General features: G+C 50.7%; 3 protein-coding genes across 4 annotated transcripts in view; 1 reads left to right on the top strand and 2 right to left on the bottom strand.

Moving 5' to 3' along the window:
- Positions 1-2,531: 2,531 nt before the first annotated feature.
- On the bottom strand, positions 2,532-7,547 carry Fen1 (flap structure-specific endonuclease 1). 2 transcript variants are annotated; one of them, XM_059260929.1, is made up of 4 exons: positions 7,215-7,547; positions 6,921-7,084; positions 5,430-5,628; positions 2,532-3,707 (listed from the first exon to the last, which is right to left on the bottom strand). In XM_059260929.1, the coding sequence occupies exon 4, from the start codon at positions 3,686-3,688 to the stop codon at positions 2,546-2,548; it is 1,143 nt and encodes a 380-aa protein (XP_059116912.1). In that variant the 5' UTR covers positions 3,689-3,707; positions 5,430-5,628; positions 6,921-7,084; positions 7,215-7,547; the 3' UTR covers positions 2,532-2,545. The 2 variants fall into 2 exon arrangements, with proteins under 2 accessions (XP_059116912.1, XP_059116902.1); XM_059260919.1 differs by lacking the exon at positions 5,430-5,628.
- Positions 7,261-11,047, top strand: Tmem258 (transmembrane protein 258). Its single transcript, XM_059260944.1, is given in 5 exon segments — positions 7,261-7,356; positions 7,358-7,390; positions 9,502-9,611; positions 10,367-10,503; positions 10,943-11,047. Coding segments are annotated over 4 exon segments (351 nt in total). The 5' UTR covers positions 7,261-7,275; the 3' UTR covers positions 10,494-10,503; positions 10,943-11,047.
- Positions 11,048-11,600: 553 nt separating this feature from the next.
- Positions 11,601-14,315, bottom strand: part of Myrf (myelin regulatory factor) — a 32,380-nt gene continuing 29,665 nt past the window's right edge. Inside the window, exons 25-26 of the mRNA XM_059252857.1 lie at positions 14,060-14,134; positions 11,601-13,918 (exon numbers count right to left, since the gene is read on the bottom strand). Of these exons, the coding sequence (XP_059108840.1) occupies positions 13,838-13,918; positions 14,060-14,134 (156 nt within the window). The 3' untranslated portion in view covers positions 11,601-13,837. The remainder of the gene's footprint in view (positions 13,919-14,059; positions 14,135-14,315) is intronic.

Below are 14,315 nucleotides of genomic sequence, written 5' to 3'. Positions count from 1 at the left end.
TACTCCGGCCAGCTCATGGATGTTACCGTTCAATGTGACATCCTTCATCCTTCAACTTTCCGTTTTGAGTCATTCCCCCTTTAAGCCCATTTCTAATTTCAAAATGGTTATACTTTCTAGTCCCGTTTGTCTGTCTCTGCCAATGCTGCCTCAGTCAGACTGCAGAGCAATGCCTCTCAACTCTTCATTGTGCTTAAACAGCTCTCCTGAGTGAAACATCACAAGCACACACCAGGAACCTTGGCAAAGGCTAAGCAGTTCAAATTTAAAGAAGCCAGAGCTCTAAGTGCTTGCTGACTACAGGGTACGAGCCCGAGAGCCGCTGGGCTGAGGCAGAGAGTGCAGCCTGGGCACGCACTTAGCACACTGCCACTGCAGATCTAGAATCAGATTGTGGAATCAAAAAATCTCAAATAAGTGCAGCTCGCTTTAATCGGGCAGTCAGTTCCATGCTGCCCTCAGGATACAATTTACAGTGTCTGTATTCACCCAAGACTTCACTTAGAAAATACTGATTCAAGGCTTACCCATTCTATTAGAGTTCCAGGCCAGCCAGGGCTACGTAGCAAGACTGTGTGTGTGTGTGTGTGTGTGCTCGGGGGCGGGGGCAGGGGGGGGGGAGGGGGGGGACGGGCAATGCTAGGGAGGAGATGGAAAGCCATTGTGCAAAGACACAGCAGGTAAAAACCCTGACAACTTGAAATCAATCTTCATTAACACGAAGTGGAGAAGATCTGAAATCTGACCTCTACACATGCTAACACACACATACACACGCACGCACTACCACACACACACACACACACACACACACACCTGCCCCCACCATATAATAAAATTAATTTTTAAGGACTTGAAAACCAATAGTATTAGTCTTCTCAATCTGTCAAGGAATTTTCAACTTAAAGTTGTGTGCTATTAACAGAACTGTGAAATCAGAACCAAAGGCTGGCTCCGAACTAAGCTTTACCAGCTGTAACGGCTGACCTTGGGTGTCAACTTGACCACATCTGGACCAACTAAAACCCACGCAGCCGGGCACATGTGAGGAGGATGTGAAGTAGGAAGAGCAACCCTAATTCTGGGCCATACTTTCTTGCGGCAGCCCACACAAAAAGGACGTGGAAGGAAGCTCTTGCTTCTTGACTGTGCACCCTCTCTCCCTGAGACATTCTCTCTTGTATTAGAACTTGCTTCTTTAGGATTCTTCATGGAGACTGAAGACCAGCTGAAGTACCCCTTGTGGACTCTACTGAATTCTTGGCCTTTTTGCCAGACACTCATTGTTAGGACGAGCAGGACCACAGCCTGTAAGGCACTCTAATGAACCCCTTTCAATATATATATAACGCATTCTGTCTGTCTGTTCCTCTAGAGAACCCTAATGCACCAGGACTCTACAGCTTTCAAACATTCATCCTGAGAACCTGAAATCTCAATAGGAAAAAGGTTTCTGAATGGCAGCTATTCACCCAGTGGCAAAACAAACTGCCTGGATGTTATGAGGAAGTTAATCTAAATTACAAGACTGTTCAAGGGGACTCCTTTACCCCACAGACTAGGTGGAACATGTGAAATCCAGCCAAACTAAAACTGAAGCACAAAAGCCTGGTGCCACCATAGCTGCTGTGGCCACATTACACGGGATATGGCGCCACCTTGTGGTCACTCTTAAACAAACCACTTGTTACCAGAGCAATCCCAGCCTGTCACCTAATTTTAGTGGGAAAAGGAGATCATTATAGTCTACAGGAACTTGAAGCACTAAGGGTGTTTTCAAATGTCCTCAAAGAACACCACATTCTGGTCACTTTTATAATTTTATTGATTTTTTTTTCTCTTCACATCTATTAAAATAGAAATAGCACATGAACAATAGCTGCTTCTCCCAAAACCTCAATTCAATTGATTGCTCAGAAAGGCCATCAGCAGTGTCTCTCAGGGCTACAGTCAGTGGTATGCGTGCTTGCTTGCCTTGCCCTGGGTTCAATTCCCAACACTGGAGAGGAACGGGACAAAAACAAAACTACAAATCCAAACCTCCAACACTGCCCCTTCCCTCCCCTGAGAAAGCCCTGGAGACCCACAAGACACAGGCAGGCAGTAATCGAGGCCGCTGTCAGCCGACTCCTGGCTGCATGCCCTCCTCCTTACAGCTCCTCCGTCCACCAGCTAAGCCTGGGCTGGGGGCTGAAGAACAGTCAAGGTCCACAGTCACCCCACCCACAGCGGCAGCCAGGGAACTCTCTCCCACACTCCCACCCCAGTCCATCTTTATCTGCTTCTTTCAAAAGTGTTGCTTTCAGCTTCACAGCACAATGGGTGCAGTGTCCGATAACCTGCCTGAGAAGTGGTTTGAGTCTGACATCATTCCTGAGCTAAAAACGAGGACAAGCAAAGCTGTGCCTTCCTGCCGCAACGTCAAGTAAGAAGGGGAGGCTCTGAAGGCAGTTCTGGGAAGAAGCAGCCTCTCTTCCAGAAGAGGAGCAAACGCTGAGGGTACGAAGCAGACATCCGGTCCGGGGACAATGGAAGGAGGACACGTTTATTTTCCCCTCTTGAACTTCCCAGCTCCCCCCGTCTTTGCTTTCTTCTTGGCAGGCCCCTTGGGTTCTGGCTCCTTGCGCTTAGCTGAGGAGAGTGAGCCGGTCACCTTGAAGAAATCGTCTAGGCGGCCCTGGGTGCTGCCCTGGCGGCTCTTACTCAGTCGCTTGACCCCACTGCGGATTCGCTCCTCAGAAAACTGCTTTTCCCCACACATGAATCTGACCAACTCCTCCTCATTTGGCTCGCTCCACTTCAGCTCCACAGACTCGGGGTCCAGCACCTCAGGCTCCAGGAAGAGCTGCTGAGCTTCCTTGTGGAGCCAGTTTTCTGGAACAGGGTATTTGTTGGGATCCAGCTGCCGCACGATCTCCTCAATGCTCTTATGCTTCTGGATGAGGTCCACGGCCCGCTTGGGCCCAATGCCCCGGATGCTCTCGCAGTAGTCACTACCCAGCAGGATGCACAGGTCTACAAACTGCTCCTGATTCAGACCCAGCTCCTGCAGGACTCGGCTCAGGTGGAACTCTTGAATGGGCAGCTTCTTGGCCTCACTGGCAGTCAGATGTCGCATTAGTACGGGGCTGCCAAAAGTGAGGCAGTCCATGTCCTCCGTGGCTGCGGCATAGACTTTGCCAGCCTTCACCAGGGCAGCGCAGCTGGCCTCCGCCTCACTGGGTGCATCGAGGTACGGGATGCCCATGAGACTCAGCAGGTGTTTGCACTCATCATTGTGTTGCTTGGTGACCTTCACCAGCCGCTTGGTGAACTTTTCCACCTCTTCCTCTACCCCAGCCTCCTGGGCCTGCTGCAGCTGCTTCTCGGCCTCGGCACGCCTCTCACTTCGTTTGGCCAGCTCACCTGACTTCAGCTGTGGTGGTTTGCCATCGAAGACATAGACAGGCTTGATGCCGTTCTCCATCATGCGGATGGTACGGTAGAACATCCCCATCAGGTGGCTGGTGGTCTCCCCTTCCTCGTTCTGCAGCACATCCCCACCCTGACGAACAGCAATCAGGAACTGGTAAATGCTCATGGAGGCATCAATGGCTACCTTGCGACCAAAGTAGCTCTTGATGTCATTCTCCCGGATGGCACTGGGAGCCACATCAGCAATTAGTTTGGCAAGGCCTTGAATTCCCATGGTAACACAGGAGCGATGGCTAAAACAAAGAGAGAGAAATAAGAGGGGGATCTCGGAGGACAAAAGGACAAAGGTTATAAGTGGCAACATCCACCAATTTCACGTTTAATCAAATTTAATGAGAAAAACAAGACTCCGAGTCAGCAGAAGAAGCTAAGGTGAACAAGATGCATCACTCTCAAGACATCTACAGTGCACCCAATTAACACCCCCGAAGTACCGGGAGCTGATCAGGTGCTTTGGGGAATGAGACCCCGGATGTCCCTGAGTAACTTAAGGGTTCCAAATAACACAGCGGCACAACCTGTCACACAAGGATCACATCAAGGATCACGGAGGACAAGAGTGCGTGGCTCAGTCTGAAGGACCCTGAGCTCTGAGCTCATCAGCAGAAGTGTGCCCTCAGGAGCAGGTAAACACCAGCTATGCAAATACGGCCCTGTCTGATTCACTGTTTCTCTGCCCTGAAGGACCCACTTCTGAATGAGGACCGGGGCGGTCTCACACGCTGCTATCCCTCCCCCCTTCGGCATCCCTGGAGTTTGTTTTCAGCAGGATGCTGGAGGAGTTTCAAGTCCTCCTCTTTGTGCTTTCTTCCCACCACTAAGTCTGAAACGTGAACCTCATGACTCCTACCACAGGTCCTGATTAAGGGCTGGCAAGCTGGACTCACACAACCCAATACTGCAATTCTGTGGTTCAAGACTTCCATCAACTTGTTCCTGGGGTAGTGTTTCCAAACTACCCTCACAATTTTGGCCCCTCCCAAATGAAACAGAATTTTCCTTCATCTAATGTTTTTCTTTAAATGGACTCTAATGAAAATAAAAGGGAAAGGGAGGGGGACTATTTGTGAGTTTGGGGGGGAGTTGTTGAGACAGGGTTTCTCTGTGTAGCCTCAGATGTCCTAGAACTCACTTTGTAGACCAAACTGGCCTCTAACTCACAGAGATCTGCCTGTCTCTGCCTCCTGAGTGCTGGGATTAAAGGTGTGTGCCATCATTGCTGGGCAATGGCACACGCCTTTAATCCCAGCACTTGGAAGGCAGAGGCAAGTGGATCTGAGTTCAAGGCCATCCTAGTCTATATAGCAAGTCCCAGGCCAGCCAGGGTTACAATGAAACCATGTTTCAAAAAAACAAACAAAAACTTAAGTTGGGAAAGAGAATCCACCTTAAGCAAAAATATCTGCATGTGTTGAGCAGTGGTGGCGCACACCTTTAGTCCCAGCACTCGGGAAGCAGAGGCAGGTGGATATCTGTGAGTTCAAGGCCAACCTGGTCTACAAAGCTAGTTCCAGGACAGCCAGGAATACACACAGAGAAGCCCTGTCTTGATGGGGGAGGGTGTGTGTGCATATATCAGTCATTTTTTGTGTTAAATGCATAATGAAAGGATTTTTTTTTTTTTTTTTTTTGGTTTTTCGAGACAAGGTTTCTCTGTGTAGCTTTGCGCCTTTTCCTGGAACTCACTTGGTAGCCCAGGCTGGCCTCGAACTCACAGAGATCCTCCTGGCTCTGCCTCCCGAGTGCTGGGATTAAAGGCGTGCGCCACCACCGCCCGGCATGAAAGGATTTTCTAATACATAGTTTACTAATGTCATTTTGCTTGCCCAATGATAGTGTTTCCACACAATAAGAAAATCTTATCAATTCTTCTCTGAAATCTAAGTGACACTTATACTCCCTCCACCACCACCCCCCAGTCCAAATACCTCAGCACACACAGCAGCATAATCTACCTGTGCAGCAGGGAAACCTAATGAAAAGCCCTGCCTCTCTCTTTTGCTCAGCTGTGTCTTCTTCCTGCCATCCTTTCTCACTTCTTCCTGGTTTGTATTATTGTGGTTCCCCCATGAATACAAGCAGCAAAAGTTCAGCCTTAGGGCTGAGGACTGTAGCTCACTGGTACAGCTGAAGTTCCGGGTTGATGCCCTGGCACTAGAAATCAAATAAAATGCCCAGCTTTGAATCCAGCCACCATCCGTGAAACCACTTGGTGTGTTGAGCGTGTGTATAACAATGGGGACTGACCTAGGACCTCACACATGCCAGTGCTCTACACTGAGCCACATCTTCAGCTCTGTGAAACACAATTAAGTCACTTATTCTGTGGTCTGAGTTGTAAAATAAGAAGCATTTCTGCTTTGTAGAACTGGTCAAGCGACACACCAGATGGAAAGCACACATCACCAGATGCTGTGCCCATGTTCCCCATTCAACCCTCTGGTTCACACTTCACTTACTGCTTTGCTAGAGTAAGTGCAAGACAGTACCCAGTGTCACACAGAGGGGGACCTGTTCTGTCCTGATATCATCACAGCCCTGCCACCTTCCAGATGGCAAAGCCTTAAATGGAATGGCTGTAGGGAGGATAAAAACCCCTGCCCCAAGGTCAACTGATCAACCACCGTATTAACTGGGTCCAGTTCTTCAGAATCTTTCAGACTTCCTTTATCCAGAAATGTCCCTAGGGCTTTTCCAACACCCCCCTCGGCCAGAAATATAACAAAGCACAGTGTCTCGGGGGCTGGAGAGATGGGTCAGGGGCTAAGAACACTGGCTGCTCTTCCAGAGGACCCGGGTTCGACTCCCAGCGCCCACATGGTAGCTCACATCTGTCTGTAACTCTAGTTCCGGGGCTTCTGACACCCTCATACAGACATACCTGCAGGCAAATCACCACTGAATATAAAATTATAAAAAAGAACCCAGCTTCGTCTACAAGCAACAACAACATAAGCACAGTGTCTCTTGACAACAATAACAACCCCACTCCCACCCCCCCAAAAAAGAAAAGATGTCAGCAGACCTTGGACCCATTTCCTTAGAGGTACAAAACCACCCCGCTCCATACTCCTCACAAGGGCCCCCAGAGAAACGGGCTCTGGTCTCTCCCGGTGGGCTGAGGTTCTGCTTCGGAGTCCCCGAATGCCGCCTAACAAACTCTTCGCCTCTCTCGAACCCCGTTTCTCCCCCAAACCTAGCAATACCCTGATAGTCGTCTTCCTCTAGCAGTACCCCGCAGACTCGGGCAGGAAAGGGGACTGAACAAGTCGTTTCTAGTGGCTCTGGTACAGGGCCTTAGTCCTCACAGGGGAAGATTATCGCCTTCCTACCGGTGAAGAGAGGGAGGCTCGGAGCAGCGCCAAAGGTCCAAGGCCGGGGCCGCCTGGAGCTGCTCCCGCGATACTCGCCGCTTTCAGAGTCGCTTCCGCAAGGCCTCACCCTACCTCCACTGCCCGAAGCGTCGGCAGCTAGTGGTGGTCCGGTGTCCCCAGCGTCCTCAGGACAGTCCCGAGCCCGCGCTTCTGATGCAGAACCAAAGCCTTTTCCAGCTTCGCCGCCTTCCAAAGCCCGCGCTCCGGTCACGTGATCCACCGCCGCGAACAGACTCCTGGGAAATGTAGTGCAGACCCCGCCACTTCAGACAGCAGCTTTCGTAGTGGGTCTTATTTCCGGGAAAAACGGATTAAAACAGAGACCCTGCACTACCCTCCCCCACAGTCCGACCCCACGCCACTCACACCAAGTCCTCATGGTCCCAGTTACCGCTACATCTGAAACCACGGGACTACAAATCCCACAATGCCACGGTGGAGGGACTACATCCTCTTCCTGTTGCTCAACGCGCTTGCTCCTGCCGACGTGTTCTTCCGGTGGTGGTGGTGGACCGGTGGTTTATCCTGTGCGGGGCAAAATGGTGAGATGGTGGGAGTTGTGGACAAGGCTGTGGGCCAGGATTCCTGGATGTCCGGTCCACACCGCGTTCTTCCGCGGAGCCCTCAGCATTCCGTGTGCCGAGGGTGGGTCGCTGCTGGATCCCATGTTTGACTTAGGGGACGGGGAAAGCAAGCCCCTTGTCATGGATTTCTCACACTGAGGTTTCCATCACAATGGCCTTATGATATCGTTGACTCTAAGGCTGAGGGGCGTGGGGGTGCACTTTGAATACTTTCGCGCTTTTATTTCTCTTTCCTGTGATCAGTTATCGCTCTCTGGAAAGTTTCCCCTGCTGAACTCATCCTGCAAGGCCCTTGGGTAAATTTCATTACCTGGTGAAACACTTGCAATACTCACAGGCACTTGTCTGTCTGCTGGGAGCTCAGTCTCTATACGCCTCTTGCCACGTTTCATGGACTTCTTTTATCTGCCACGCCTCCTAGTGACTGCATCTAGTTCTGGGATGCTCTCTATTCATCTTTGTATTCCTGTTGCGAAACACTGGGCCTGCAATTGGAGGCTCCATAAATGGCCGCAATTGTCTTTGGCTTTTTTAGGGGGGCAAGGGGAACATAATTGTTTACTGAATTGAATTCCTGTGTCTCTTAGAACAATGGGTTCAGTTTACTTCTCGGGAGTTGTTATGTTCTGGACTTTAGAAGCATTGGCTGGCAAGTGACAATAGAAGTTAACATTTGTACAGAACTTTACGTTTAGCCCTTTCACGGGCATTATCTCATAATCTTCTCTGCAACCTTAGGAAGGAAACAAATACCTATTGAGCAGTTACTCTATGCCGGGCAGTAAACTAGGTGTGTCAACATATATCATCTTTCTCCAATCATGCATCAGACCTGTGAAACAAGTACTGTTATAACTACTTAACTCAAACTCCAATGATTCAGTAAAGCCAGAATTATCACAATTGTCTTCTGCCAGGAGGTCCCTGTGGTTCCTGCCTAATGTAGTGAAAAGAGTTCTGAATTAGAACTTGAGATCTGGGTGCTAAGCCTTGGCTTCCTGCACAGATTAGTGCTTTAGAGTCTGGACACACGTCCAAAAGCAATGGAGATTGTGGGCAAGCTTTTTCTTTATGTGTTTTTTCTCCAGACAGATCCATGATTGTCTTAGTGGTCACTGGCTAGAAAATCCTAAGAGCTATTTATCTCTATCCCTTTCTATACCTGAGCCTCTGACTCAGCTTCTCTTCTTATCTCATGGAAAGAAAAGCTGCCACCTCCATACTTTGTTACTGTTTTTTTGTTTGTTTTTTCCAGTGCTGGGGATCACACACAAGACTTCATGTATGCTATGCAAATGTTCTACCACACAGCCTGTCACATGCCTACTTTAAGATGTGATTGTAAGGCTGGGGAGATGGTTCAGTGGATAAAAGGGTTTGGTGTGCAAGCCTAACCTAAGTTTGGATTTTTAAAAGCCAGTTGTGGTAATCCCAGAACTCATAGCAAGATGGCAAATGGAAGCAGAAGTGCTCAGAAACCTGAGGGCCAACTAACCTGGAGTGCGTGTCACAGTGACCCCCTCCCCAAAAAACAAAACAAAACAAAACAAAACAAAAAACAGAGAAAAAAAAGAGAGACCTTGCCTCAAGCACAGCAGAAGGTGACTCTCAGAAAGTTGTCCTTTAACCCCCTCACAAATTTAAAAAGAAAGTGGGTAGTGAGGCTGACCTGCAAAATGGTTCAGCAGGTAAATACACCTGCTGAGTCAAGCCTGGTGACTTGAGGTCAGTCCCTGGGAGCCACATGATGGAAGGAGAAAGCCAGCTTTTGCAAGTTGTCCTTTGACCTCCCCATGCTACACCCACATACATGCAGAGTAGCTAAATTTATAAACTTTAAAAATGCTTACACATATGTACATATATATATATATGTATAGACACACACGCGCACACACACACACACACACACACACACAAAATTATTGGAATTTCTATTCCCATAGTGAATCACTTGAAGGAGTTCTCCATTTCCCAGGCTGAAGTGTGCCTCTAACAGTCTCAGTAGTACATAGCTGCTCCAGAGTCTTCCCAGATTGAAACTAAGATTGATCTCCTTTCTTCCCTAGGAGCTCGAGGCCATGAGTAGGTACACCAGCCCGGTCAACCCGGCTGTCTTCCCACACCTGACTGTGGTACTTCTGGCCATCGGCATGTTCTTCACCGCCTGGTTCTTCGTGTATCCTTTTACTGAACAGCCAGGGAGCCAGAATTAGTGGCCAAAGAACTGAGGGAGAAACCACATTGGGTAACTACACCCTGCTACTTTTTTCCTTTAGGTGGGGTTGAGACAAGGTGAGTATAGGAGGAGGCTGGTGATGCCCAGGGCAGGCCATGGCCTTGGTTTCCAACTTTACGTTAATTCAGTTTGTTCTTGAGACAGAACTAAGGTTCGAAAGATGGTTTGTTGGTATTTAGGGGATTGGTTTTGTTTTGAGACAGGGTCTCACTGTGCAGACATGGCTGACCCGAAACTCACAAGGGTCCACCTGCGTCTGCCTCTAGAGAGTGCTGGGATTACAGGCGTACACCACTGCACCAGCAGGAAGGTGATTTAAGCAGGGATATGCTCAAGTGTCAGGAAGTCTGGTGCCTAGTCTTAGCTGTACCATGAGTAAGATGTGATTAGAGGTGATTGGCCTAACTACTGCGGGCTTCTTTTCCTCGTGGGTGTTAGAGGTGTGCTGTGGGGCATCGGAGCCTATGTCGTCCCTTGGACCCCTCTGCCTGGCTGCACCAAGCCAGACAAGCCTCCCAGGAAGCCCTTAGCCTATGTTTCCCCACATTGAGTAATCCTAGACAGCTCCTTCACTGTAGCCCAGGCTGGCCTCGAACTCACAGAGATCCGCCTGCCTCTGCCTCCCAAGTGCTGGGATTAAAGGCGTGCGCCACCACTACCCAGCTCTCTCTGCTTCTCCTTAACTGTCCTCCTAGTTACGAGGTCACTTCCACCAAGTACACACGTGATATTTACAAAGAGCTCCTCATCTCCTTGGTGGCCTCACTCTTCATGGGTTTTGGAGTCCTTTTCCTCCTGCTCTGGGTTGGCATCTACGTATGAGTCCACAAGGGTAAGAGCTGTAACAAGATGGTACATGCCTGAAGAAGCCTCCTACAGCCATATCAGTGCGTCATGGGGACAGAAACACTGGGGTACATCAGGACTCTTCCCCCCACCCTCATGGGGATTTGAGCCAAGTGTGACCTGGTGTGTCAGTTCTGAGTTCTCCACAGTACACAAGGCCTCACTCAAGCTTCGGGGTATACTTGGTAGGGCTGTGGGTGAGGGCTACCTGTGTTTTTACATCTGCGTTCTTCCAAGTCATACCAGTGACTTGGAAAGGATCTGGGCATTAAAACAGATAAGCACCCAACAGGTTACTGAAAATCCATTCTGGTGACCATCTTCAGTGACTCTTGCACAGCCCTTGTGCTCAAGGAGCACGGGGCTACAGGGAGGGGCTGTAGAAGGTCATTGGGCTCATTCTTAATTCTGCTTTCCTCTTCCAGGTACCCACCAGGCAGCTTCACCAAGTCCCTGCTTTTGTAAATTAATTTTTTACCATTGCGACAAGTGTCCCACCTGCTGTTTACAATAAAGACAGATGTGTGACAGACCTGCCTCATGTCCATTCGGGGCGGGGGCGGGGGCACTGGGGTCTCCTTGACTGTTAAACTCCCACCCTTTGCCACTTCTTGGCTGCCTTTCACCTGATGCTGGGAGTTGGTGTTCTCTTCATGGGCCAGGGCTGTGTGGCAGTGTCGTCTTGTCATTACTTTGAGGCTTACCTGTCAATGGGAAGGGTCCAGGCCTACTTATAAGTTGTTTTCGAACAAACTTCTCCAGTCAGTTTCACCCTGGGCCAGTCTTCTCTGAACTCAGCCACCCTTCTGTGGGCTGTGGTCCTCTAGGCTCAACTGTTCCCTTAGCTAGATTCTTTCCAGGTGGGCAGTGGCAGGTCCATGGAGAAGGTTTGCTGGAGGTGTATGTGGCCAACCCAACCCTCAAATCCAAGAATGAGGGGCATGAAGATCTGGAGTGGCTCTCTGGCCCTCTGGTGTGGGGGCCAGGATATTCTAGGCCCCTCAGAAACTAGATTCCAGCCAGCTTGGCCTGAGATGGCTCCCCTCCCATCAGAACAATCTCAAGAAGACGCCAGGAGGCAAGTTCAGATACAAAGCAGTATTTATACATTTATTTATATATGTATATTTACTTCAGAAGAAAAGGACAGTTTCGGGGACAGGAAGCAAGTAGGCCCAATGGCTTCCCTCTGCATTCCTCAGAGTCAGTGAGTACATGATAAATAGGAGTCAGAGCTCAGGGAGAAGACAGGGAGTTAACGGCAAGGGGACACTATGAACACACAGGCCACTAAGGGGTAAATCATGAGCACGGGTCTGTCCTGGGGGGCCTATATACAGCTTAAAGCAAGGGGGAGATTAGCCCAGTGGCTATAGGAACCCACCAGAAGGGAGAGGGGAAGGGAGGACCAGCCAGGCTGTCAGCTTCCAACCTGTGGCCCTTTTACCTTCCCCTAAGCCCTTTTATACTTGGGGCTTAAGGCAACTTTGGTCCAAGGTTGACCCCCTCAAGCAGCTTGGAGCCCACGTTTGGCCCACCTCACACTGAGGACCGCTCCCCAGGTGTGCAGACAGGCAGCTGCCAAAGGGCCTAGGCTGGCTGTGTCCAGATGGACTCCAGGGGTAGTGGAGGGTCACTTTCCAGTTAAGGACTGAGGGGCCACAGTCCAAGAACACGTCCCCCTCTGGTGAGGGAGCTCCAGCATGCTACTAAAAGCCGTGGGGCTGGACAGTCTTAGGCACTGCAGGAAGAATACGCTGTGGGAGGGCAGAACGAAGTGGTTTAAGGCAGGCATGGCCCGTTGTGGGGACCATGATTCCTATGGCAGAATGAAGGGATGGAGCCAAGTCGGGGAGAAAGCTTGGGGGCAAGGTATCCCTGCTGTTTCCCTATCCTGAGGATAAGTGCTTTGAGATCCATGGCAGGACCCATGGTTCATAGGCTTCTCGGACTCAGCTCCCCTATAGAAAGGCCTCCCATTTAGGGCTGAGAATGGGAGGTTGGAAAAGGCAAGGCCAGGTGTTCAAAGGGTCAGAATACCACAAGGTCCGAGCCGTTCCCTCCCCACTGCTGACCCCATGACATGTGGCTGAATGACTGCAGTACTCCTTCCAGGAGCTGCGTGTGACCTCAGAAGGCTGCAGGTGCTGCTAAGAAATGCTGAAGCTGTCACTTGAGTGAAATCTTCTAACCCAAACCCACCACTCCTCTCCTGGAGGTGGAAGAGGCGGAGATGGGGCCCACCAAGCATGGATCCAAGCCTGGAGAGAGGAACTTTGATCTGGGGGGACCAGGGTCTTCCTGTCTACTAGTATCCCTCCAAGCTGAGGCCCACTCAGCTTTCCAGCTCCTTCCTACTCCTTGCTGCCCTGGTTTAAGTGCATTTAGTAATTACATCATTAATAAAAGTTATCTGCATCCACCTTCCAGCGGAAACCAGCCTCCTGCTTGCAGGGATTCCTGCTCCTCTGCTCAGAGAATGATCGTGTTACTAACTCCATCATGAGCTTGGGCAACTCCCAGGAACACAGATCTTGGGAGCTCACAAGGGCACCTCCCCTTCTAGGATACTCCAAGTTCAGGGGTCCAAGGCTTACCTGACTTATTGGCCCCACTGGTTCAGGTCTGTGAGGGTGGCTCCATCAGGCACCAGTAGACTTAAGTAAGGCACAAGGGCAGCTTCTCCAGCCATCCAGGGCTGGCCCTGACTGCCTCAGGGATTCTTAAGAGCTAATCTCTCCCGGGGAGAACTCTCCTGAACCAGCCACATTAAAGCTTAGAAATCCAGGTCTAGTGTAACAGTCAAACCCCAGAAAGTCTACTACCAAGCTGTCCCTCCTGGGAACAGCATAAAGGGTGAGAGTTATCAGCTCTCCATGGACTCATGGGATCCAGCTAGGTGTTACAGGTCTGGGTCCAACCCCCACAGGCCTTCTCTCCACCACAGCTCATAAGGAAAGGCAAGGAGAGTGGGAGGGAGTGGACCAGTCAGGGACGTAGCTTCCCCATGCCTACAGGGCCCCTGCACCCAGCCCTCCAGCAACCATATCTAGACAGCCATGAATTGGTCCTGTGCTGCCCCAAGGAGGTGGCCAGAAGGAAGGCCCAGGATGCTGGTCACTCTAGCCCCCTCTATGCAGTGTGAGGGTGACCAGCTTGCCCAGCAGCTCCAGTGTGAAGATTTCCAGTCTCCCCAGTCAAGGGGAGGCAGTGAAGAGCAGAAAGCTGGCCTGCAGCAGGCTCCAGTGTAACACATTGGCATCCAGTGTTGAGGGCCCAGGGGAACCGATCCCGGCTGTGGCACTGCCTCGGGAGACAGCTCAATCACACAGGCGGTAGAAGTGGAAGTAGTAGTCTGTGGCCGGCTGGATGACGGCCTCGGAGCTGCAGTTGGCCTGACCCTGTGCGGAAGGGATGTGAGGATGGATGAGGTGGTTGCCCCAAGCCCCACCATGCTTCGCAAAGCCCTTATTCTTCTCCCAAGGCCCACACTGCATAGACGCGCCCTCTGCCTCTGTGGGCAGGAGGGCCTGTGTGCTCACCAGCAATGCCACCCGGAAGTGGTATGTGAATTCACGGAAGGACAGGATGGTCACTGGCCACCGATGAGAGGTGCCCTAGAGAGGGAAGGAAGAGAAAGGTCAGGGCAGCCTTGTCCTAACCATCATTCCTCACTGAGAGAGCAGGGGCAGCCACCCTCCCATGCCCTGCCTTTCCTAGCCCTGGCCTCCCTTTGTCTTGGAGTTCCTTGTGTGCTAGGCTTGTGCAAGTATCTCATTAACCCTGCCCACAACTGCT

Source organism: Peromyscus eremicus, chromosome 1 (genome assembly GCF_949786415.1).
Source record: "Peromyscus eremicus chromosome 1, PerEre_H2_v1, whole genome shotgun sequence".
In the NCBI taxonomy this organism is placed as follows: Eukaryota; Metazoa; Chordata; class Mammalia; order Rodentia; family Cricetidae; genus Peromyscus; species Peromyscus eremicus.
The sequence above is the reverse complement of the archived record's forward strand: the minus strand, read 5'-3'. Positions and strand labels throughout refer to the sequence as shown.